Genomic DNA, 27,500 nt, shown 5'->3' with positions numbered 1-27,500 from the left:
ATTTTTCAAATTGATTGAATATTCGTTGCAGCCCTATTACTGACTGTGGTTGTACTGGGCAGCTCCCAGGTTTGACTATGTGTAAGTGGGGCTTTGCTGTAAAAGAGCTGGTGTCCCCAGTCAACCCAAACTGGTTAAATAAAGGGAAAACAACGTAGCACAGCAAACTTCTTGAATACTCTTCAACAAAAGCACAAAAAGCACTCAAGCTGTAAGATGTGTCTTCAAAGTCATTCCCTAACCTTAAGCCAGTTTTATAGGGGACGATGAAAACACAGTCTATATATCTACAGGCTTCACTGTGGGTGTGTGTATATCTGTACATATGCATGCATGCTGTGTGTATGTGCATGTGTGTGTGAGTGAGGATCAGAGGTTGTTGCTGGAGAGATCACTGGGACCCAAACTGGCAGCTGAACACTGGCCAGTGCGTGTGTGTGTATGTGTGTATGTGTGTGTGTGTGTGTGTGTGTGTGTGTGTGTGTGTGTGTGTGTGTGTGTGTGTGTGTCCAACAGAATCCTCTGAATGTTCACTGAACAATTATAGAATCGGCTGTCCTCTGGTAATCCTCTCATACACTCCACTGCCCCGTCTGGCTGTCTGTGTGTCTGTCTGTCTTCCCTTCTTTATAGTCTTTCTCTCTCTCTCTCTCTCTCTCTCTCTCTCTCTCTCTCTCTCTCCTCTTTCTTTCTTGCACTGTGTGTTGGCAACAAACTCTTATTGCTTCAATAAAGGCGCTGATCGATAGTCGCGACGAGCAGGCGTGTGTGTGTGTGTGTGTGTGTGTGGCGCCATCCAAAACACCCAGTATATTCCATCACCCACGCACATCATCACACAACACACACACACACACACACACACACACTGTATAACACCCTCACACAAGACACACATAAACAAAACAATATTTTCACATTGCTCCCACACGCGCCTAGCATCAACATTAACACAGATAAAAGACATACATGTACAAGCTCTCTCTCTCGCTCTCTCTCTATCTCTCTCACACACACACACACACACACACACACACTTGCACTTGCTGTGACTCTGCTGGTGGGCAGCAGTAATAAAGTCTCAGGGTTCGATCGACCACTAGAGGCTACACCATGATGAATTACCTATCGCTGCACAGACACACATACAGACACACACACCACACACACCCACCCACACGCACACACACACACACACACACACGCACAGGGACAAGCATGTAAGGGGAACCTTGTTGTTAAAGCAGCACATCACAGTTCGACACAGTTAGCAGCAGAGGGAGGTCACGGCTCCGGCTTCTGGAGCCACATGAACTCCACATGGTCCGGGCTCCACAGCAGGCCTCCGCTAGTTTAAAAGCCCTTTGTTGTCAGGATGTAACAAACACAAATTCTTTTCAAATGGCTCCACTGTATTGTTATTCTATTTTGAACAGTTTCAGAATTGTGACGTTTCTGTCCTCATGCTCTGTTCTTGAGACGGTCCTGATCAAGTTTTCAATTAAAGGAAAATAACACCCTTGGATACTCTTAACACTTTTATATATAATTAGTCTGTGATGTTCAATACATTCCAGGAGTGCTTTTGTGATGAAGTGTTGTAATCTACTGTTTCCCTCAACCTGCCTCGTCTACTACTTCAGTTAGTGATTTCCTACATTTCCCAGGATGCCTTTAGACATCCCCCAGAGAACGGGTGTGAAATGGTGGCATCTATCTGTGGGTTATACGTGTAGGTGGAGAGAGCGATAATAATAGTGATTGTACTGTAAGAGCAAGAGAGAGTTTTTCCAGCTGAGAAAAAACATGAGTCTCACCCGTTACTCAAAACACAACCTGTCTTGTAGTTGCAATGCATTCTGGTCTATTGAGGCTGCTGTCTGTGGAGAAATTGGTCTCTCTGCCTCTTCTACAGTGTTTCTCTGCCTGTGTGATTGTTGAACGCCAAATGGTGAGTCTAGAAAGAAGCCCTTTCTCTTTGATTCTGAGGGACTGACACCAAAACCTGATGTTTGCTGCTGATGTTTTATATAGCTGAAACATTTTCTGTTATCAAACTCCATTTTGTCTGCACTGGAAATATCTCGACGTGACATTTGGCCAATTATGCACTGGAATAAGAAAAATATACCACCAAACAACAAAATGTGCCCAGAAATCGCCAACAGCTGATTTTACCTTTAAATACATTTCGATAAATTATTTGTGTTTTACATTTACATTTTAGTTATTTAGCTCTTACTCACTTACAGTGAGTGCAACAGTCAAATAAGGAAAGAGGAACAAGCTTCTTTTCTATTTTAACTTCAAGATCATGGAATATTAGGATGACGATAGGAGGAAGATATGAGAGAGGAGACATAATTTAATGGAAAAATGGTGTTGTGACGTAGACTACTGTTTTTTTCCAAGCTATCAATGGTCTCTATCAAACATAAAATAATACAGTAAATGCAAACTTGCATACAAGTACATAATATTTTGTTCCAAGATATTTTGTGGCCCATTTATGCAGCAATGTGCTCATTTGTTCTGTGTGAGAAGGGTAAAGTTAGATTTTTAATGTTTTCCTCTTAGCAAAATTGTCACTGTTAAGATGCTAAATTTAAATCCTCTCTGCTGAGTATTTTGGCTTTCATTCAACAGTTAACAACACATATGTGCTGTTTGAGAGGTTTCCTACCAAGTAGTGGTGTATGTAGATGAGAAAAAAAAAAAAATCTGCATTCTTTCAGCATGCTTCATGGGAATTGCCAGCACAAACTGCATGTCCAGCCAATTAGATTGCTTGGTTGAAACTACCCGCTGTATAAATAAATTTAACAAGGGGGAAGGAGAGGAGGTAAAGATTTATTTCCCCTTTACATTTCAGCTGAAACCTACAGCGGAAAAGGTGGATGCATTACATATTCTGTGTTAACAAGGTGCATGCCGTGCTCTCTATTTCTCTCACAAATCGCGTAATGTGTTTGTGTGTGTGTGTGTGTGTGTGTGTGTGTGCATGTGTTCATATGTGTGTAGAAAGTGAGTCAGTCACTTCTCTCTTGCTCCAATCTCGGAACCCATCGTCTATCAGTCTGACGACGATTAGACTCTGACTCTGTATTGTAATTTTTTCAAAGGCAACTTTGTAATCCGACTTTGAAAGCAATTTGTTTCTTTTATTACACGAGTCGAACGTTTCTCCACACAATACACAAACATCGATACTTTTTGTAGGTGTTTTAGGTCCAGACGACATTTCGGCTAATCACTATAAACAGATATCTGCATATGAGACGTCATCTCTCAACTCCAAATCTATTCTCGCGTCTCAAGTTGCTAATCGGACTGTAAACAATGACCGGCGCACGGAAGAGGAAGTCTTGGCCCGGATGTCCGCTGGCTACACCGGAAACCCTCGAAATATTGGCTGTCGCCCCCAGAGTCTAATCGTCGTCATACCGATAGACGATGGGTTCCGAGATTGCTCCTCTCTTGCTCTGACTCAGCCTTTACCAGAAGGTGGAACTAATACCACTTAATGACATCACACAAGTTGCTATCATTCATCATTTCCTGGACCAATTACGCCACAACACATATTGTTGCTCTTAATATCACATCCTGGTCACCAATGACAGCGTTTAAAAGAACCAGATCTTCACTGATGAGTTGAGTCTTGCGCCTGACTTGGTTATGTGAAATAATGAAAAGGTAAGTTCAGTGTGAAGAAGCAGTAAGAACAATCCATGCATCAGTTATGTCAAAGTTTAAAAATGACCTCTTCAACCTGTCGCCTGCCCTTCATCTATCTGCCCATCATGATTGAAGTGTGTTTACTAAGTGATATCAATAAAGTGAGACTCTGTTTGGTTTTCTGTGTATAAGATTTTGATCTAACAGATGCCTCTGAATATCCGGACTGGTAAGAAAATTGACCAAGTGGAGGGTTGCTGCGGTTGTTCTCCTCCCAAAAGGCAGCGATCCCTTACACTGCTCCAGCAGAGTTACTCAGCGGTCAATACGACACATTATTTCACACTGTCCAGGTTATTAGTATGAAAGACAGCTTAGCTCTCAGACAGTCCTGGATAAATAAGACATGGAATGACCAGGGAGTGTTTGGTTCTTCATACTTCTAGGCCGGGGCTCTAAAACTATAACTGGGGCCCAAAACTCAGGAGCTGCCCTACTTCAGATGGATATAAATGTTTACTAACATTTATTATTTAATTTGCTTGAGAAGACAACAAATTTCTCATTACTGTCCCAGGCTGAAAAAATCTCCAAAACTGTAATGTATACTGTGAAACAACAAAACGCAATGTATGTTCCAGACTGTATGGATCCATAGAAAGTCTGCTAACACACATATTTGAGGTGTGGAGTGTATGTGTGATGTATCGAACGGCGTTCCCACGGTGATAACCCACAGTAAATGCGATTGTTAACACATGTGCAGGAGCCAGGGTGTCGGCAAGGCGATGATGACATCATCGCATCATGCCAGGAGGAGGCCAGCGCCCATTCTTTGATGATGTCACAGCTGTGACAGCCAATCCTGGAACAGCTCCAGACGGGGACGGGAGCCAATCACGACAGCTGTTTACAAGGTCATGACCCCGCCCACCCAGCATGCGAAGTTCAGAGTTGAACCAGGTTTCCTCGATAAGCTGACGCACACACACACACACACACACACACACACACACATGCATGCAGACTGTGAAAGTCCCTCTGCATGTACAGATCAAAATGACAGGTCTTTGTATCAAAGCGGAGCTCATCATTTGGTGCTAATTGTTTACATCTGCTGATCCTCTAAATATTCTGCTTGATCTCCAGCTGATAAACAAATAACCAGATATGAGGCTGTGATCTGGAGGAGATTCAAACACCCAGCCTCTAAACGGGGTTAACCAGCTCACACACACACAGTTCACAAAGAGGTAAAGACAAACCACAGGAGATTAGAAAAAACAGTACATATTCTGCTTAGAAATATAAAAGAAAACACATACAAACAAACAAAATGTGAATACAATTAAGAGCATATCGTTGTTGATTACTTGAATGTATGTGTGTGTTTGTGTGTCTTTGACAGCAGCGCAGCTTAGTGGTTAGAGAGACCATCATGCAACTGAAAAGTCACAGGTTTGATCCCTGTAAGTAGCTGCAGTATGTTGAAGTGCCTTAGAGCAAGACACTGAGACTAACTGAAGACAGGTATCTGCTCACTCATTCTCTGCTCATTCTCTGGTTAGAGCGTCAGCTACATGCCTGAACCGGGAAAGTAAAATGTTCCAGTACCTTTGGCAGCCTCTCAGGGTCCCCGGGGTGTCGAGGGATGACCTTCTGAAGCCTCTGGAAACCGTAGTCTATGGTTGGCTCATTCAATGCTGTGAGGGAGAGAGACAGAGAGAAAGAGAGGGATGAGGAGGAGAGCAAATGGTCGTTATATAATCAGTACTACAAATACATAGATTTCCTATCCAGACAGCAGCTACTAAGATAGGACAGTAAGAAATTGTTAGGCTTTAGTCTCTCATTCTTTTATGTAGAAAACAGTAGAGTAGATAATAACATCACTGATAACAATGTAATAGTAGTAAAGTAGTAAAGCAATAGTAAACAATGGTATCACATATTTATGGTAATGCCTGCGTATAATAAATGAAACTATGGCCTAAACGACTGGTAGAATCTGCCTCACATCACTGGTATTGTTAGTGCTAGCGTTTCTCAAAAATAAGGAAATTAAGGCATTTCCCATAACCCCCCTTGCTTCTTGTCACAAAGAGTACTGTATCTTACTACTTGTCCCGCCTCCCTGACAACGATCAGAGAGGCGTTTGCTTTCTCAATCGCTTTACTGCAGAGGATAAACATGTTGGAAGTGATTTTTCAATCGGCCTTTCACTTGTTCCACATTTTCCCACCTCTGGAAAAACAGCGCTTCAGTCATAAAGCAATTCAGCAGATTTCCCGCTAAATCCGACATGGTGTCACACAACGTTAAATGCAGTGTCTGCTCTGTAATGGTCTCATTTGTTTGCGGTAATTATACTAATGTCTCAGAATTAATGCGGTAACAATTTCTAGACGTTAAAATGCTACACGTGGCACCTTTAACGTTGTTGGTCTCGAACCTGAATGTGCTGCTCTTACACGCATGGTAAACAGACAGAATCATAACATCTGCTAGTCAGCGGGGGGGATTTGAGCGGGGAGGAGAGAGGGTGACACTGCCGTTGCGAGCACAAAATCTTCACAAGCATCCGTCTGGTTAACTGTTGGGTTTTCCTAAAACTGCGAGGGAAAATAATGAACCTGCTCAGCGTGATCTTTAAGGGCCTGGAGGTGAGAGATGCAGCCTTGTGACTGAAAGGTTGCCGGTTCAAAATCTCGGGGAAATGTGGGTGGGGAAAGTGAATCTCTCCCCTCCCTCAACAACGAATGACTTTGAGCAAGGAACTGAACCCCCAGCTGCTCCAGTGAAGCTGCTCAGTGACTGTGTGAATGTGAGTGTGAAAGTGCTTTACAAATAAAGTTAATTATGTGTGTAACTGTGTGAATATGAACCAACACAGAGCCGGTGTTGACTTTCCCTGGATAAATAAAGGTTAAAAAATTTGCCCAGGGCCAATCAAGCTATTTCAAAACTCTTCCTTTATATGAGTGGGATCTTCATCTCTGCAGTATCAGTGCTAGCAGCCGTGTGATAAAGTGCAGAGGGTTAAACACAACCTAACTGCTACATGCAAATGTGTAGAAGATGGATCGACTTGGTGGAGTAACTAATGGTGTCATTTTACTGGTGCTGGAATATAGGAGGGGATGAAAGCATCTGTATGATAATAACACTGCAGGTATAATCTTAAGGGTTTTAAAGAACGCTTACTGTTCCCTTTAATGTTGCAATTACACTCCTCTACAGTCTTTAGCCAATCAATATGTCAATCAAGTTGGTGTGAAAGCGCTGTCGGTCAGGATGGAGGCGACGATGGGGGTGGAGAACTGTGTGTGTGTGTGTGAATGTGTGTGCATGTGTGTTTCTGTATTTATTTGCATGTATGTGTGTGTCTCCATCCTGTAGTTGAACCTCCAATACTGAGTGTGTGTGTTTCTGTGTGTGCTTGTGAGCACTTGTGTGTGTGTGTGTGTGTGTGTGTTTAATGAGCAAGTTGAAGACAATGCCAAAGTAAATACGTTACAGTGGACAGATGGAGGGAGGGATAAAAGAGGAAGAGAGCGAGAGAGAGAAAGAAAGAGAGAGAGAGAGAGAGAGAAGCTAAATGGGTGTGAGGCGACGGATGAAGAGATATAAGTAGGTGTGGGGCACTGAGGGTGTTAGTGTGACTGTGTACGTACGTACGTGCGTGTGTGTGTGTGTGTGTGTGTGTGTGTGTGTGTGTCGGCAGTTGTGCATGTCCATGTGTGCAACTGGAGTGATGTTTGGTACTTTCCACATCCAGCACTGATAAATTGGTTACAGCTGAATGTATTATCTGTTGTTTTTAGTGTGCGTGCGTGTGTGTGTGTATATGTGCGTACACACGTGTGTGCGTGTTTGTGCATGTGTGTTTGTGTGTGTTTTATTATCGTATCCTGTAGTTACACCCAAGTTTCTGGTTTCTGTTATGTCCTAAACCACTCAATTTGTTAGCAACATAACTTCATAAATTCACTCTTAAAAATCCCAGATGTAGAAATGTAATAAACAATTCATCCCCGCTCCGAGGAAACTTATTAAAACTCATTAAATTAAAAATATTTTAATTTTTGCAGGATGATATTTAATTAAACATGATAGAGTGGTCTGGGGCAGGTAGGTCGAGGAGCATAGAAGAGGGAAAGTGGAGTGAGGGATAAATAGAGGGAGAGAGGGAGATTTAAGGAGAGGGAGTGATGGGAAGGAGAAGAGAGGAGAGGAGAGGAGAGGAGAGGAGAGGAGAGGAGAGGAGAGGAGAGGAGAGCATGTGTTGATCCATCCAAATAAAAACTAAATTCAGTTATGGTTGAGAAAAACAAAACTACAAAAACAGCTGCCTAACAGTCGCTGGGATATCAACTGTCAAAATTAACTGCCAATGTCAAATCCACCCTCTCTGTACATCTCTGGAGACGTTTAACAGATGCCAACTTGAATATAACACACACGCACGCACACACACACACACACACATGCACACACTCAGTCACGTACATAATGGGATGACTTGAGAGTGTGTTTCGATGCCTTAGGCCTAAAACGTGGCTCCAACCGTACTCTGTAGTATTAATAGAACAGTATGTTCCTTTAACCGTTGGATGGTGTGTGAATCTGTATGTATGTGTGTGTGTGTGTGTATGTGCAGGTCTGTGTGTATGCATGTGCGTAGCATAGTGTGTGTGTGCTGTGAAGCCAAAAGGTCAGGTTTCTCAAACGATTTCTTTAGTGGTTTCTTTCTGCACGGAAACAGAAATAGTATCAGTGGAGCAGAAGCAGTCCAATTGATTACACATCAACTGTAAAAGGCGGTGGTAATATCAGTCATAGCATAACGTACCCGCCATAGAAACACTAGTCATATTGAAATCCACAAACACCTGAACAAAAACACTTATTTACAGCCTTATTTACTGCAATTAAGCAGTTGGTCACGGGGGCATCAGTTCAAAATGCAAATTAAAGGAAGACACTATTTTCTGGCCAATAAGCTCTTTGATCAAACAGAAAACTGTGCAGGGAGCTTTTCAGGTCTTGGAAGGGAATTAAAAAAGCAAGAATTATGACCAATGGTATACTTTATGTGGCATAAAAAATCCACATCTAGGCACTTGATGAAGGCAGATTGCCAATATGCAAACAGTAGGTGCTGTTAAATGTTCTTGCCTAACAACAGCTAACAGTCTAATAACAGCTTTGTGTTATTCAAATCCACACAAGTGCCTTGACTTAGATTTTTATGCCACATGGTCATAGTTCTTCCTTTTTTCTTAAGCTCTTTGATCACCTCTTTGTGTCCAGCATTTATGTAATTTGCAACGGTGCAATCTAAATCCAAACTATCCTAGCATAATCCTTAAATTATAAGCGCCCTAATGCAGTAAATAGTGGACAAACAGAGGTGAAAGATGCTGCTGATCTTCTTGTTGCAGGATGGTAAGTTGATCAAAGAGCTTATTGGGTAGAAAGTTGATGTATTAGACCAAGGAAATGAGTGGGCCTTTCCTTCCCCCTCTTTTGTAACCACTCCACCTTCATCTGCCACCTTCATCCATCCATACATCCATCCTTCCGTGCCTCCATCCATCCATCCTCCATGCCCCCCCCCCCCCCCCCCCTCCCCCGCAGCCCCACCCTTCCTCTCGGTGTCCAGAGCTCCCAGCAGATCAATACTCATAGAAGTTTCATGAGGACAGACCCTCCACTCCTGTTTCACCATAAAAAACGTGAATGGAGGGGGAAGGAGAGAAGAGGAGACAAAAGAGAGGAAGTGGTGAGGAGTGGAGAAGGGGCGATGAAAGAGGGAAAGACGGTGTTTATGTCGAAGGTGTTTATGGTGAATTTGTGTCTGATTTGCAAAGTCCCGGACGTTTATGATACTCGGCAATTTAAGTAGATTTGATTGGTCCTGCTTTTGCCCTTCGTTCCCGCTTGGTTGTGTTTTTATGCTGCTTGTGTGACTGTGTTTGGTCTGCTTGCTTATTGCATATGTCTGTATTTATCTCTTTGTAGTGCTTAGGGTATGAGGAAAAAAAATATTATTGCTATTATTAAGAAGGCAAATGAAAGAGAATCAAAGAGCCAAAAGCAAAGACAGATGAATACAAAGGAGGAGTGCCGAAGGGCGAGGAAAACGAGGGTAAAGGAGGAAGAAGGGTGAAAAGAAAGGGAGGAGCTAGGGCTGGGGATGAAAGGACGAAAAACACTGAAGATAAAGGAGAGGAAGAGGAGGAGAAGGAGGAGAGGAGGTGTGGTGAGATCGATTCTCTGGCCAGCCAGCAGTTCAATACCACTGAATTATTGCTTCATTCTTCCCCTTATGAGATGAGATATCTCTCTCTCCCTCTTTCTCTCTCTCTCTCTCTCTGTGACTTTGTGTGTGTTTGTATGTGTATGTGTGTATCTGCATGCTCGTGTGTGGCGGTGTGTGTGTGTGTGTGTGTGTGTGTGTGTTTCTGTGTGTGTACACGTGTGTTCCACACCACTTACGGATGGATCGATACTTTACAATCTGGTTTTTAAAAGTCCACCTCTCTGTCTCTCTCTGTCTTACTCTCTTTTTCTCTCTGTCTCTCTGTCTGTCTCGCTCTCTCTCTTCTTCTGTATCTCTCTCTCTTTGTCTCTCTCTCTTTCTTCCTGTCTCTCTCTCTTTCTCTCTCTCCCTTTATATCTCTGTCTTTCGCTGTTTCTCTCTCTCTCTCTCTCTGTTGGTGGTCGTAGAACGGAGGAAAGTCTAAAATCTCCAAGGTTTTTAAGCTTTCGCCAAAACTTGTTTCTCCACAATTTATATATCTATGGATTTTCCTATGCAGCTACGTTGATAATATATCTACTCTGTATGTGTGTGCGTGTGTGTGTGTGTGTGTGAGTGTGTGTATTTGTGTATATATGTGTGTGTGCATTTATCGATTGTCACTTTGTACCATTGTGTGTTTATAGGAGTGTGTGATGTAGAGAATGTTAATGTTTCCCACTAGGCAGATGAAGTAGCCATACGGCACTTTGTGTGTGTATGTGTGTGTATGTGTGTGATTGTGTGTGTGTGTGTGTGTGTGTATATATGTGGTACACCATCTGTTTACCAGACTACTCACCATCTTTCCCTCATATCTCTCTGATTTACAATTACTTTCAACTCCTGCCCCTGTTTGAATGTGTGTGTGGTATGTTGTGTAAGACATGACCCTTTGCATGTGTGGCTGTGTGTGTGTGTGGGTGTGTGTGTACGTGTGTGTGTGTATGTGTGTATGTGTGAGAGACCATGTTTAATTGCTCAGTCCTTACACCCAGAGGCAACCACAGCCAAAGCATTGAAAAACCACAACAGCCAATCAGCTTTCACCACGGTGACCTTTCACCACCGACTTCCAGAAAGAAGTCGACCTTGAGGCGGGGTCAGGTAACCGCGGTAACGGATCGCGTTTCCTGGGTCACATGTTGAAGCCATCAGCCAATCACGAGGTCACGGGGTCATCTCCGCCCAATAGGAGAAGCAGTTAGGCACCAGACGGACCAATTACCAGCCGGCTAGCCTTAGGGTCCCGGTGGCTCGGACCAAAGACATTTTGACTGAAGAACATTGAAGGAGGCACACAGGCCTTTCTACTTTATTCTGCTGTGCAAAGAAACTACGGTTCAGAAAGCGGTCGGAGGCATCATGGCGACGAGTACAACCCACAATGCTGTATGTTCAAGTCCAACACTTTAGCAGTGTTTCATATAAACCTTTCTTTCTCATCTTTCCTCTCTCCCCCTCTCTCTCGCTCTCCCTCCCCCCCTCACTGCTCACTAAGAAACTGAAGCTGCACTAGGCAAGATTTTGATGTAAAGATACATTTTATATATATACGTTTTATCAACCTAAATCACAACGTGAGGCTGCAACAGAGTGTCCCACCCACTCTAATTCAGATGCCATAATTCTTGGCTTAGCTGATGAAGACTGATAAACGGTCGGTTTGACTACTGCTGACAAAATGTACTTATTGTAAGTCACTTTGGACAAAAGCGTCTGCTAAATTGCTCCTAAGTTCCATCCAGAGAAAGCTGGACTCACTAATGATGGCTGAACCTCCATCCGGACCAGATACTAAGGAGAAAAAAATGTATGCCCAAGCAGTTTACCTACGTCACATTACATGATTTCTAAGTATTGAAGTCCTCAAAATTCAAAGTTACCTCTCGCTGCCATTTGGGGGTCACCAGCATGCAAAGCTGCCTAGAGCAGCTGTAAAGTGGCAATCCGCGAGTTCCTCGTTTTTTGATTTCTGCAACATCTTTGGTGCAAAGAGGTCATTGCTGTAGTGTTTTCCCACTGCACATCCCACATCCCAGTTTGAGTTTCTGCAGGTCTTTTCTTTGACTCGTCAGCCTTAGTGGCCAAGTTCTTCTTCTGCTATTTATTCCAAATAAATTACTGCTGCTGCTGCCGGAAACATGAAACACATCACCGCCTGAGCACCAAAGGATTTTTTCCGGGAAAGACCGTAACCAACGCTGGATGTTTAGAACAGCAAATGTAAAAGCTTTCATGAACTGGGTCTAGGTTGACTCACTATTGTGTTTTATCAATTGGTGATAAAGTGTAACAAAAAGGACATTTTATTCATATCATTAACCTTTTCTTCTTTATCTTTATTGTTTAATTTTCTTTATGTTTCAATTTTCATCTTTATCTTTTTGTTTAATGGGGACATAAAATCTCCTTCCCCTGACAAAAGAATTTATATAACAACCCTCCCTCTCTCTCTCTCTCTCTCTCTCTCTCTCTCCCTCTGTGGATGGCGTCATCATTATGGTGTGATGGAGCCATGTTGAGCAGATCAATACCAGACATCACATCACCTCCGTCCATTTCCACATGTATGTGATAGCAAAAGGGAGCGCACTCACATACGCACCAACACACACACACACACACACACACACACACACACACACACTCTTTATTATTTTCTCCTCTTCCTCCTCTTTTGCTCTCTTTCCTCTCTCCTCCTCTGCTCCATTAACCAGGAAAGCGCTCATTCACAGTCAACAATCAGGTCAGAAATCATACACCCCTTTTCCAATGGTGTGTGTGTGTGTGTGTGTGTGTGTGTGTGTGTTTGTGTGTGTGTCTGTGTGTTAGTAAACTGGGTGTTCTGGTTGACTTCACTAATAGTTTCAGTATGGAGCGCTATAAAGACCAGACTGTTTAATTGTAGCCGGTTTTAACGAGCCTCTAATTATGGCAACATTCTAACGAGTGCGGGTCGTTAACTGTTGACTAATCTACAGTCATTAGTTCAACACTGTCTGGCCTGAGCCTGAACTACAATTCATAGACACTATTCATACACACACACACACACGCACACACACACACACGCACACACACACGCACACACATTTCTAAAACCCACAAGCATATAAACCTTCCTTCTGAGGAAATAGAAAGGATTTCAAGACAATATCCTTGTTATATCATGGCACCAGGAGGACACTTCACCAGGGCAGCTCAATCGAGAATGTGTGTGTGTGTGATTGTGTGTGTGTGTGTGTGTGTGTGTGAGTGTGTAGCAGACCTACCTGTGTATATGAATCTCCCAGGTGTGCCTTTGCAGAACTGTTTGGACTTGTAAGACAGAGTGACCTCAACGACCCCGGGGATGTGTCTGGGAGGGGTCTGCACCCGGATGGCATGGGGCGTGATCAACTGGAGGGGGGGGGGTTATAAAGAAACACATTACTGCTATGGACAAAATAGCTTACTGCATCAGGACAATTCAGCTAGTGTCAGATAAACTGTCAATCACAGACAAATACTGAAATGACTTTTTAAACTGTCTGGCCCCCTTTACACCTGGCATTAACATGAGTCTCCTATCCAGATTGTGTCTAGATCTGATGTAGCTGGATTATATTTACACCTTGTGTTAAAATGCGTCTCTGGTTTAAATACTGAAATCCGATTTCTCTTACCCTCGGCAGATTGCTGTGCACATTACTTCCTCTCATAATCTTTACATCCTTTAAAACTGACAATAAAAACTCTTCTCACTCGTTCCCCATCCACGAGTATCCTGACAATCTCTTTCTGACAAGTATGTTACTCTCTAAGCTGCCTGTCTGTTTGATTTGCTTGTGCTTCCTGGTTGGATCTGTGCTCTATAAAGTTTGTTTTCTGTTTATGTAGCTCCTATATGTGGATTGGAGACTCATTTGTGTAGCATTCATACATTTTTGTTAATATGTCTCTGACCGTGTCCGGAGGTGGTTTGGATTATCAGATTTTCAGTGCATTTTCAGTTCATTTACACCTGGATTTTATGCATTTTTGCGCTGATTGATTACAATCCGACCACCCAGGACCCATTTTAATGCCAGTTGGAAAGGGAGTCATTGTATTGTGCTACAGTATGTGACAAACACCACTCATTTAGCACTTTAGCAGGCTAAAACAAACCATAACAAGTATTTGTTTTTACTATTTGTCCCAGACAAAACCTGGAGGACAGAGGAAGAGACGCAGACAGAAAGGACAATCACTCTCAATCTTAGAATTTTTCAAATTGGCATTGATGAAGCCCAATAGTAAACCCTAATGGGTTATTTCCAAAAAAGGAATTACTATAAAGGTTTGGTTTTCTTGTTTAGGCATTTATGAGCAGGTTCAGTGCAAGTGAAACATTTGTTTGGCCAAACTCCATTAGAACCCAGTCTGAGTAACGGCAAGAGAGCTGAGTCAGTCTGAACTGAACTGAACTGAGACTCTGTACACATGTTAGTGTGTGTAAGTGTGGCTCTCAACACTGTAAACAAACCCTTCAGCTCTTCACACACACACACACACACACACACACACATACACACCCATGTATGCCAGCATGCAGACACATGCATGCACACACACATACACACACACACAGTGTTGTTGTTGGACGGGAGCCATGGTCGCCCCGCACACACGGTGAGTGGAGTCAGAAGACAAATAAACATTCTCTAGAGGAGTGGCGCTGGGGAAAACTATGATAGGGAGCCGTGTGTGTGTGTGTGTGTGTGTGTGTGTGTTCTTCTTGTGAGCATTAAGCCGATGGCTATCACGAATCTGCTGAGTTGATCAGTATTTGAGAGAGAGAGACAGAGAGAGAGTGGGTGAGGGAGAGAGAAAGAGGTGGCGGATGCTTTTTCAGTAGGGGTGGGGACTCATTAGAGAGGAAAATCTCATTTATACAACCATTAACACACACACACACACACACACGCACACACACAGACACACACACACACACACACGAACATGCACATGATCACACACAGTAAAGAGCTTGACCATCAAGAAAAGTATGTTTTCATATTGAATTACTTCCAACGGTCCGAGGGTAAAAACACTCAGTAGAAGAGTTGAAACTAAGTTGAGTTTTGCTCTCTCTCTCTCTCCCTCTCTCTCTCTCTCTCTCAGTACAGAAGGTCAGACAAACAGGATGGATGACGATTCCTAGCAAACCAACCTCGCTCCAAACCAGCATGGTACCGAAGATGACTTGGAGACCGTCAAAGAAGTTGTCTCCTATGATGATGACTGTAGCGCCTCCTGTAGTCCACCCCTCGCTAGGACTGATGGCTTTAATACAGGGAGCTGCTGCTGGGGGAGAGGAGAGGAGAGGAGAGGAGAGGAGAGGAGAGGAGAGGAGAGGAGAGGAGGGAGAGGAGAGGAGGGGAGAGGAGAGGAGAGGAGAGGAGAGGAGGGAGAGGAGGGAGAGGAGAGGAGAGGAGAGGAGAGGAGGGAGAGGAGAGGAGGGGAGAGGAGAGGAGAGGAGGGGAGAGGAGAGGAGAGGAGGGAGAGGAGAGGAGAGGAGAGGAGGGGAGAGGAGAGGAGAGGAGGGGAGAGGAGAGGAGAGGAGGGGAGAGGAGAGGAGAGGAGGGAGAGGAGGGAGAGGAGAGGAGAGGAGAGGAGAGGAGAGGGGAGGGGAGGGGCGGAGAGGGAAGAGGAGGAGAGGAGAGGAGAGGAGAGGAGAGGAGAGGAGGGAGAGGAGAGGAGAGGAGGGAGAGGAGGGAGAGGAGAGGAGAGGAGAGGAGAGGAGGGAGAGGAGGGAGAGCAGAGGAGGGAGAGGAGGGAGAGGAGAGGAGAGGAGAGGAGGGAGAGGAGAGGAGAGGAGAGGAGAGGAGAGGAGGGAGAGGAGAGGAGAGGAGAGGAGAGGGAAGAGGAGGAGAGGAGAGGAGAGGAGAGCAGAGGAGAGGAGAGGAGGAAGGTTACTGCATTGTTACTACTGAGTGGCCACTGTATGCATACTCTGCTAAAATGTTAAGTTGTGGAAAAACCCCTGTACCAACATTCACTCTCGACACGTGACATTTCATTCAACAGTTACGACTACGGAAAACAATGTTTTCCTTTAAAAGCCAATCAATCTCCAACAGGGAGTGAATTCTGGACCGGAGCTGTTTCATCTCTGGCACTGATGTGTCTGTCTGCACCTCATAGCTCTTCATGCTACACCCTCGGCTTTTGGCTGCGGTCCAGTTCAGCTTGAATATTCACTTCACTTGAATATTGAAGACACTGCTGGCTCACTGACTGATTCAAAGTCCTTAGCACACCTTACAGCTTTCCATTGCACACATTGTTCTACTGAGAACAACAGGAAAATGAACACGGCATGAGGTGCCGAGGGTTGCTGAGGATTACTCAACATGGATGTGATGAGTGTTTACAGCAGGAGAATACGTTTTCTGGCTTCTTTTCTCAGGGTCTCAACCTCAAATCATCAATCATTCAAGTTTTGAGGCTCCCACCCTGCTGAAAACAGTCAAGTAAAATCTGACTTTTGTACATCGAATTAAGCCAAACAAAACGCCCAACAATTATGGTTTGATACTCTTCAGAGACATTATGAAAGATAAATTAACAGAAAACAAAAAAAATGTCTTGTGTAATTTATTACTGTTACATTTTACTTCCAAAACAAGTTTTTTTTCCATTCTGCTGTGTAGATAAGGATCAAGTTTAAATATTTTATTTGTCATTTCACATCATCCTTTATTAATATTATATTAAAAGCAATCTGATAATCAGTATCAGTTAGTTTGATTAAAAACGTCATTGATAGGTTTGCATTCTTCCCCTGGCCACAGTACTGTGTGTTTGTTTGTGTGTTTAACCCAAAATATGTCTTTTCCAGGCAGACTGATATGAGATTATTGCTGTGCATTTTTTAAGTTAATGATAATATGATGTGAAACACCGTGGAGAAAAACAGAACCAGAAGGTTGAGTGTGTATTATAATACACAGTAAGCTCCAGTCTGTGTCCAGCCAGCTTTGTGTCATTTCAACATTGTGTCCATATTAGCTCCCAGGATTGTCTGTATTAGTTTCTGTGGTCCAATCCCATGTCACACCAACAATAACAGCTTTTGTCTGTTAAAAACCAGCTCTGATCTGACCAGACTCACCTAACACGTGTGTGTGTGTGTGTGTGTGTGTGTGTGTGGGGTTGGGAGATTATCAGTATTCAGCTGAACTAAGACAACACCCGTTAGTCTGGGCTTGTTCATAATAAAAGAAGCATAATGATATTGAACCCATCAAAGACACACACACACACACACACACACACACACACACACACACACACACACAAGAAAATACCACACCATGCGTTTTTGTGTGTGTAGGTCTTTGTGTGTGTGTGTGTGTGTGCAGTGGGTTGGATTAGCCAGATGGAGAAGCAGGAATCACCTGATAGGATTAAACCATCAACCATCTGCTGGCCATGCTGCTTACACACACACACACACACGCTCACACACTCACACTCTCTCACACACACACACACTCACACTGTCTCACACACACACACACACACTGCTATGTTACCGTGCTCTAGGTAAGACTGCGTTCCTTCCGCGGGGTCGAGCCTGCGGGCCCGTCGGCCATGTTTGGAGTTGTTGTGGACGAACATGTTGTCGGAGACAGACAGGACATGTCCCTCCACGCTCACCGTAGTCGATACTACCACCTGGAGAGGGGAGGGAGAGGGAGAGGGAGAGAGAGGTGGAAAGGGCGAGAAAGGGGGCGAGACAGAAAAGGGGACAGAAATGGGCGAGAAGGGTAAAGAGGGAGACGTAGGGGGGAAGAAGGGGAGAGGAAGGGAGGGAGAGAGAGGGAAAACAGAGGAAAAAGGGGGAGAGGAGCGAGGGAGAAAGCAGGCGGGAGAGAGAGAGAAAGGAAAGAGAAAAAAAAGCAGAGTTAAAATGAGGGATTACAAAGTAGGGGCTCTAGAGATCATCGCCAGAGGAGTTAAAAGCGTGAAACGGCGAGAAGCTCTGTAAATGTAACCCTTTATCACTGCTATTACCAACACACTCTATTACCACACACACAGTCAGTATGTCAGTGAGGTCTGTGTGTGTGTGTGTGTGCGTGTGCGTGTATGTGTGTGGTGTCTGTCCTCCTCTGTTCAATAGTTCCTGATGGGTCCGGCCCTTAATTATCTCCCAGGGAAACAGAGCTGTCTTCTCTGGTTCCACTACAATAGAGCTGCACAATTAGAGGCACAGATACTGTCACACACTCGCTGCTGTATGGCTCTCTCTTTCTGTCCTATCACACACACACACACACACACACACACACACACACACATGCACACGGACACACCCGTTCATACACACTCAAACGCACAGACACACATATACAGTACATGTGCTCAGACACACCCAAACACACACATAGTCTGTACATGCGGGCACACAAACAGAAACACTCACATACACATCATACACACACACACACACACACACACACACACACACGTGCAGTGGTAATAAATCTATCAGTATCTTCTGGGCGTCTAGTATCTCCACTCAGACTCAAGTGGAGTCTTCCTGATTGTGTTGTGGTCGTGAAGATAAGGAAATAATAAAGACTTTACTGCCCTGAGTCTTATTCACAACCCCACAACCTCTCTCCCTCTCTCTCTCTCTCTCTCTCTCTCTCCCTCTCTCTCTCTCTCTCTCTCTCTCTCTCTCTCAACCTCTCTCTCTCAACCTCCTCCCCTCTCCCTGCATTGTGTGTGTATTTATGTTCTGGCCAGTCAGGGTCAGGATCTCATGTTTCCTGTGTAGGCGCTGATAGCTTATTTACACACATGTGCGCACACACACACACATGCACACACACACACACACACACTTGCACACACAAATTCCTGTGTTTGTGTGTTGCGATGAACATAAAGTTGCGTATAGAATACACTAGAGAGGCATGAGAGAGGGGAAGGAGATAGAGACAGCAAGGCAGAGAGAGAAAGTGAGACGCACACACACACACACACACACACACACACACACACACACACACCGAAAAGAGAGAAATAAAATGACGAGATTAAAAAGCGTGGTGGTTTTTTACCTGGAACCTCCTCATGTCTCGAGGGTTTCCTGCATTTTTTAGACAGTTCTGGTTGCACTTGAGGAAAAACTTCAGGAAGAATCTGCAGAGGAGGACAAGCAATATTTGTGGTTAACAATTTGCAAAAAATATTAGACCGGAGTGAAGACTACCGCTGTGCTTTCCTCTAGGATATGTGAATTCAAGCCACACTTCTACAGTCTGAAAAGTGAAGAGATGATCGGCATGTTAAGTAAGAAAACCAATTCAAGCCCCAGTCTCCAACATAAACAGAACCCCAGACACTAGAGAACAAATAAATATTTTATACTGTTCAAAATTGTTTGAATTTACTTGTGGAATTTCCTTGTGGATATGTGGAACAAAACAGATAAAAACAATCTGGGACTGCTTTGAAACGCCACATCAAGCCTTGGATGATCATACAAGTAGGCAGATAAATAGATCTACTCTAGAAAACCTGATGGAAATATGTGACTGTAAGTTTGTAAAAATTTTGATTTGACCTTTGTTTTGAGTCCAAACATCAAGCTACATCCAAGTTCAATCCAAGGTAAACCAATGTGTCATGACATGGTGGTTAAAAAACAAAAATCTAGACATCTATCTCTCAAACCAAAGGCTTATTTCTTTGTTTAACTAATTTAGTCCAGATGGGTTTTGTAAGTAAGGCTGGCATCATGCAAGCTGTGGTGTTCTGGTGTTATAGCCTATATCATGTTTAGACTGTGGCTCGGAGGCTGATGTCCATGCTATGATTTAGAAACATTTTGTAGTCTTAAGTTATTTCAAAACTTGCACTCAAACTTGCACTTAAACTGTTGAAGCATTTTTGATTTTTGTTAATTTTGTTGAAGTATTTTCCTAATCCTAAAATCAATGGAAAATCCTAAAAAACGGGACGATGTTGACATTGGGTGTTTTAACAGTACCATATGTCATGATTCTATATTATAGAATAAATCAAATTCACAGATGGCCATCAGACACAAACAAACACATCCAGGTTGTGTTTTGGTGTGAGCCAGCTGGCCAGCCTGGCAGAAGCAACAAGGCACACACACACACACACACACACCTAGATACACACACATACACATACATGAGACACAGCTTAATAAACGTACACCAATAACCTATAATCCAACCTCACTTTCAACTCAATATTGCCTCTGCGCTGCCATGTTTCTCCTCTTTCTTTGTGTCTTTCTCCCTCTGTATTCAGATCCATGTTCTGTGTTGTTTATGATTGCTGCTAGGATTTTCTTCATAAGTGTAATTAGACAGAAACCACAAATCTGACTGCACAAGGCATTTTGCAAAGCAGGCACACACTCAGTTTGGGGTGGTAATTGTGTTTTGATACACTGAATCAGTGTACTTAAACGGTTTGAACTTTTCACAAGTCTGCATCACCTCCATTCCCTTGTGGCTGAGTTTGGTGCAGCTCTACTGTTCAAGAGATGACAGCCCTTGTGCTGGACCACCAGAACAAAGCAGAGGTGTGTGTGTGTGTGCGTGCATGCGTGTGTATGTGTATGTTCCTTTGTGTGTCTATCTGTGTATGTGTGTGTGTGTGTGTGCAAACATGTACGGTGTGTGTGTGTGTGTGTGTGTGTGACAGTGCGGCACAGCCCAGTGGCAGGTCTGAGTGTAGAACTCTGCGTTAACGAGCTCAGGCTTCGTTAGAACACTGGCGCTGGGATTCCGCATGCCTAATTATCTTGACCCCTCACCCCTGGGTGACAGCCTATCACAGCGGAGGACAGCCACGGTGACCCCTGCTGACCTCTCACTGTCTAGTCCTCCTCACAACACTAGCATAGCGTTAACACGACCACCTCAGCCGACCCTCCGCTGTACATCTCTGTGTAGCGGAGCCGGGCGGGAGCTGAGCCTCACACTCTGATCATCTGCCTGAAATATGAAAAGCCTCCTAAAGTCCCTATAGCACTGTGTGAGATCCCTGCCTGAACCGGCTGGGAAAGTACGGCCAGAGGAAGTGAATGAGAAAGTTGTCTCTCGATAATGACGCGCCCTTGAGCAAGGCACTCAGCAAAGCCAGCTACACTAGAGCCTCTCTCCCTCTGCAAGTGCTGCCCTAGATATTCTCTGTAAATGAGAATGAATGAAAAAAAGTAATAATTTGCCACATTTTCATATAAATAAATGTCCATTTTGCTACTCGCTATTGCCGATTTACATAACACAATACTGATTCAACCCATATCCAGTTCATGAAAGCTTTGCTAAATGTCGGTGTCTGGTAGGTCTTTCCCGGGAAAACTCCTCTGGTGCACAGGAAGAGATGCGTTTTACGTTTCCAGCAGAGGAAAGCTTGTTTGGAATGAGTAGAAGAAGAACTGGGTAGTCAGCATGAGCAGCGATAGCCACCATGGCTGATTAGACAAAGAAAAGAGCGCCGCTATACAGAAACTCAAACTTCATCAACAGAAAATCCAAAGGAAAAAGGAAACACGACAGAGAGAAAAGAAAGCCACTGCAATGACCGCTTAGCACCGAAGATGTAGCCAAAATAAAAATAAAATGTGGATCTGGAGGATTGCTATAAACCAAAAGTCATCCGATCCCTCTAACAACATTAATTTCCCCCTCACTTCCAGTGCAACTATCCTAGATTCTGTCATTGGCTTAATTGGATGGTGATCTGGTAATATCACTGATTATTTTTTTATTTATTTATTTATTTCTTCCTCCTGCTTGATTCCTTCTCTCTCCTGTGGGATCATTTTATCCATTGATTGCCAACAGAACATATTCTACATTTTAATGCAGCGTGTGTGCGCTCCTCTTCCCCCTTCACTTGACCCCATCTGGCCTAATCAGCTCTGCTACAAAAAGGCCCTCCAGCTACACACATACACACACACACACACACACACACACACACCTTGTGCTTCCAGAGTTGATAGGCTGGTCCAGTCACTGGTCGTTAAGAGGCCTCCAATTAAACAGGGCAATTATTAGAGTCTGGATGACTATGGGGGAGGGGAGCACTCTCTCTCTCTCTCCCTCTCTCTCTCTCTCCCTCTCTCCCTCTCTCTCTCTCCCCCACTCTCCCCCTCTCTCTCCCCCTCGCTCTCTCTCTCTCTCCGAGGTCCGATCATGTTCGAGTGATAACAGCACTGTTGACCTTTGCTATATTGCGAGTATCACACTCAGACAGCTGACCCAACACCAGTCCTGCTGTACACACACACACACACACACACACGTACACACACACACACACACACACACACCATCTGGACAGAGAAGAGGTTTGCAAGATAGAATTGTAGTAAGTGGAGAGAAGGGGAAAGAAAGAAAGAAGGAAAGAAAGAAAGACAAACAAGGAAATACAAGGAGAGAAAGACCATTATTGCCTTCTCTCTCCTTGTATTTTCCATGCTGACTGAACGCCACAACAACAGTCCTGACAACGCAACACACCGCAACAGGAGCAGAATTCAGAGGGGATTCGGTTTGCATATTCCCTTCTAAGAAATATGAAAAACTTTTCTCACCAGATGGGAATAAGGAATGGATTTAGTCCCCTCACCAAGTCATTTCACATATTTGTTTTCCATTTTCTGCACATTGACTTACTGTAAGTTAGAAAAATATAAAAATAGATGCTTGTTTTAAGGTAAGGAGGTACAACGGCACGATGCTAGTTGGGTTAGCATGCTAGCCTTGGTGTTGTAGTCAACCACAGTGTGATAGGCTAGCCTACTATTTTTTTTTTTAGCCCACAAGCCATGTTAATGCAATTAACCACATTGTAGTTTTTTAGCCTGCTACTTATGGTAATAAACCACAGTGTAATGCTAGTTTTTTAGCCCGCTGGTCATGGTAATGTACTAAACCACAGTGTATTGCTAATTTTTTAGCCTGCTTAAGGTATATTGTTAACCATAGTGTGATGCTAGTTTTTTTAGCCTGCTAGTCATCGTAATGCAGTCAAACACAGTAGGATGCTATTTGTTTTAGCCTGCTAGCCATGGTAGTCAACCACAGTAATGCTAGTTTCTTTTTTAGCATGCAGTGTTAATGCAGTCAAACAGTGTTTTGCTAGTTTTTTAGCCTGGTAGTTATGGTATATTGTTAACCATAGTGTGATGCTAGTTTTTTTTAGCCTGCTGGTCATTGTAATGTATTCAACCACAATGTAATGTTATATTTTTAGCCTGCTGGTCATGGTATAGTAGTTAACTACAGTGTGATGCTATTTTCTTTAGCTTGCTAGTCGTAGTAATGCAGTCAACCACAGTGGGATGCTATTTTTTTAGCCTAACGTTACTAGGCATGGTAATGTAGTCAACCACAGTGTGATGCTAATTTTTTTTAGCCTGCTAGCCACGGTATAGTAGTGAACGGCACAGTTACATCCATTATTCAGAGGCTGAGATGGCAATTATGGCTCAGAGCACAACTGACATTAATATTTAATATATAGGGCTAACACAGACCTGGCGAGCGAGACAGGAAGCGACAGAGAGAGGGGCTGGAGAGGGCGGTGGGATATAGAGATAGAGAAACACCGAATGTGGAGATGAGCAGGGGGGAGAGAGAGGGGGAATAAATGGCAATGGAAGGGAGAGAGAATGAGAAAAGAGGATTGTGGGAGTTTGTTTCTACCACTCTCCTGTCATTTAAACAGTCACAATGCCAACAGGGCAAGGGTGACATCCGGGGGAATTCCAGCTTGGTGTGTGTGTGTGTGTGTGTGTGTGTGTGTGTTTGTGTGTGTGTCCATGTGTGTGGGACAGGGAGAGTGTGTGTGTCTAAGACAGAGTGTCTGTGTCCTTTTTATTCCCTAAAGAGTAAGCTATTCTACTGAGCCAAGAATAACGATGCTGCCTTGGTAGGAAAAAAAAAAAAAAAAAAAAAAAAAAAACTCTTTCCGACACACACGCACACGCACACACACACACACACACACACACACACACACACACACACACACACACGCACGCATGCATACATCATTCTGGTGAGTTGTTGCTGACAGGTGGAGAAATTGCAGCCAGTCAGTTAGTACAGACAAACTGAACAACAGATCAGTGCTTTTGCTCCTCCTGCCTCCTCTCTCTTCTCTCTCTCCTCGCTTTCTTTAGATGTCTTATTTCACCTGCCTGCCAAGTTTCTTGGCAGAGCTTTCTGAGAGAGTGATGGTTTTGACTATCTCTCTCTCTCTCTCTCTCTCTCTCTCTCTCTGTGTGTGTGTGTGTACTTGCTAATACACGTGTATCTACCGTAACTGCCAGTAACCGATCAGCTACTGTTTGCTCATTTCACAAAAAAAAACGACACTCTGCATGAAAAGGATGACTAGTTGCAAACAAGTTAAATATGACTCCAAATTCTAAGTCCTTTAGTTGTAATCGTTGTATCACTGACCATCCTTCCAATTCAATATGCCTTCCTTCTCATCTGTCATTTACAACAGCTAAATATCTTCCTCATCTATCCAATATCTGCAGTGTGATTTTCCTTCTCAGTCTGTTGAACTGTCAGATCAACTTCCGGTTTCCTGTTTACACTGAGCGCTTGTTATTGTTTAATGATGACATCAGATAGCATGGGTCTGTTGCCTGCTATCTGAGAAGTCATGCAGTAGAAAAACAAGGATTGGAAATACTATTATGTTCTCTATTCGGCTCTAACAATAATAATAATAATAACAACAACGTGATACTCTATTGCTTCCGATTGGGATCTTTTCACTTTGACCTCTAAGGAGCTTAGAGATTCAGCGTCTTGCTCAACAGTGCTCCAGCAGGGCAGATGCTTGCTTGATATGGGGCTTGAACTGGGGTGTTTTTGGATGAAGGACCACACTGTACAACTATTTGAATGATGCAACTACAGTTGGAAGGCATTGTGGTTCTGTGGTTGGTGTAACCGGATCGAACAAACTATAATGATACGCAGAGTTACAGACCTCTAAAAGTTTGGAAAAGCCAGACATGTTCTTGCCAACATGCTGATAAGATGTTATTTGAAGGACAAGAGAGACTAAAATGGCAGAAAGAGGCCGTGGTGAGAGACCATAACTCTTATTGGCATTGATGAGGAGAAATCACCCACAAGTTGTATTCATTTTACCACCAGGATAAGTGGAAAACCACTCTCAGTCTTGCCTCCATAACACGTGAATTTTACTAACTCTTGCATAATCTGGAAACTCCACTGCCACAGCCAAACTAGAACCTGATAATAATAGATCTGCTCCCCTCATGCAATGATGAAACCATAAATGAGAATGTATAAATGTACAAGAATTTTGTCTTGTGCAGAGACATATCAACCTCTTACAGAGTTTCACAGTGTGTAACACATGAAACATGAACAATAAGACTCACATGTAGTGGAAGGGGACAATAAAGATTATAGAACAATGATCCACACTGTAATGAACCTGCATCTGCTTCTCACTGACCATGTCCAATCTATTGTATCTATTTTCTTTCAATGGTTGAGACTCACCTAAACCTTTACTGTATATAATTACTTCACTGGCTGGATAGGTGGCTGAAGACATGCTGTCATTTGCAAAAAGGGACCTGGGAAGACTTTGAGTGAAACTCTCAAAGACAGGCAGACATACAGACATGCACACACACGCACACACACACACACACACACACAGACGCACACATAGAGCAATGGATGAGCAGTGCTGAAAGTAACAGGGGCGAGAGAGCGAGGAAGAGGAGTGGAGAGAATAAGAAACCAAGACACAGAGGGAGACAGTGCGAGTGAGGGGGAGAGTGGTCGGGAGCGAAATGGAGTGCGAAAGAAAGAAAAAAGGCAACGGAGGAGGGAGGGAGGGAGGGTGGGAGAGGGAGAAAATGTGCGGGAGAGAGAGAGAGAGTTATGCGAGAGAACAAGACTTAAGAGAACTGAGCAGAGCAGAGCAGAGCGGAGCGGAGCGGAGTTATTTTACATAATGACGGTTGATATGCACAGAGGTAATTGATAGCTGAGCTGCAGCCCAAAAAACACCCAGCTAGCTGTCAATCACAGCTCATCTCCCTGGAGATATGCTAATGATGATGATGATGAGGGCTTAGCTTCATATTGCTATCATTACTATTAATGCTGTCATTGTTGTCATCTCTGCATATTTAAATGACATAGCGGGGCAGGATAGTGATAGGCGGCGGACTAACTACATATGTATATTGTCTGTGAGGGAAGTCACATCTAGTGGGGCTAAGGTAAGGAGAGCAGTAATAGCTTGTACAGTCTACTTGTACACTAGTATAGACCTGTATAACTGTCATTACACCATTGTGACTTCTAGTGGTGCCATTAATGTCATCAGTATGTGACGAGATAGCATAATGTTACTCACAACTACATTCATAACACTGTAACTCACTGTAACTACAGCCATTATCTATGAGCTGTAAGAGCTAGCAGTAATTTGACAGTTTTAGTGACAGCTATAGCCTATAATACTGGAGTTATCAGTCATTTGTGTATTAAATGCAAGGAATTGAAGATTGAAAATTAGCTGTTTTACAACTTTCTCTCATCATAGTAGCTTCATGTGCAGGTTTACTTCACTCCAAAAGTTGCATATGAAGCAAAAGAGAATAAGTAATTTACTGGACAGCTTCAGAATAAAAAATGCCGTGTGAAAAAATTGAAGAAAGAAAAATATTTGCCCGAACCCCCCATATTTTGGTCTTCACTGGCGGGGCTACCTGTCTTGGACTCGGATCAAGGAGTTGCCCTTTAATGCCGGATGCTTTTATCAGTCCAGTTGTGGATTTGAATAATACTGACGCTGCCGGCCACGGGTCACAACAGAAGTAATGGCCCCTAATGAGAAATTAACCAGGACTGTGGCACTGTGATGCCACTCTACAGTTAGGGGGCATGATAAGATTAAATTACAACATGATTACCTTCAAGACAAATACTGTTAGAGCTCTTATTTGCCGGAGGGAGAAAAAAGGGGGGAGAAAAGAGAGAGAGCAGAGAGGAGGTGAGGGGAAAGACGGGGGCTAGAGAGACAGAGAGGGAGGGAGGGAGGGAGGTTACTCTGGTGTATATTTTAAAGGCTGAAGGCAAACTGTTGAATTATAGATGAGAGAGATTGATTTGGGAAGAGGAGAGAGAGAGAGGGGGGAGGGGGAGACGGGAGAGGAGGGGGAAAGGGAGGAAGGGGAGTAGAGAGGAGGAGGAGGAGGAGAGAAAAGAAGAGAGGAGAGGAGGAAGGGGGGGACAGAGGAGAGAAGGGAGGAAAGTGAGTGAAGGGGGAGGAGAGGGGGAGCGGCTGGATGCTAGAGGATCGCTAGCTCTAGGCCAAACATGCACACACACACACACACACACACACACACACACACACACACACACACACACAGCTTACCTCAAATCGATCTAAAGCTCTATTTTT

General features: G+C 43.7%; 1 protein-coding gene across 12 annotated transcripts in view; it reads right to left on the bottom strand.

Moving 5' to 3' along the window:
* Positions 1 to 27,500, bottom strand: part of LOC139917137 (transcription factor COE1) — an 88,800-nt gene that overhangs the window by 10,823 nt on the left and 50,477 nt on the right. For 5 of the 12 annotated variants that reach the window (XM_078286517.1, XM_078286511.1, XM_078286512.1 and 2 more), the window contains exons 7-11: positions 19,085 to 19,166; positions 17,549 to 17,690; positions 15,181 to 15,311; positions 13,259 to 13,385; positions 5,293 to 5,381 (exon numbers count right to left, since the gene is read on the bottom strand). In XM_078286517.1, the coding sequence (XP_078142643.1) occupies positions 5,293 to 5,381; positions 13,259 to 13,385; positions 15,181 to 15,311; positions 17,549 to 17,690; positions 19,085 to 19,166 (571 nt within the window). Of the gene's footprint in view, positions 1 to 5,292; positions 5,382 to 13,258; positions 13,386 to 15,180; positions 15,315 to 17,115; positions 17,125 to 17,548; positions 17,691 to 19,084; positions 19,167 to 27,500 lie in introns of all 12 variants that reach the window. The other 7 variants (XM_078286518.1, XM_078286514.1, XM_078286522.1 and 4 more) reach the window with 3 other exon arrangements.

This window comes from Centroberyx gerrardi, chromosome 11, assembly GCF_048128805.1.
Source record: "Centroberyx gerrardi isolate f3 chromosome 11, fCenGer3.hap1.cur.20231027, whole genome shotgun sequence".
Lineage (NCBI taxonomy): Eukaryota > Metazoa > Chordata > Actinopteri > Beryciformes > Berycidae > Centroberyx > Centroberyx gerrardi.
Note: the sequence above shows the minus strand (reverse complement) of the source record. Positions and strands in the feature narration are given on the sequence as shown.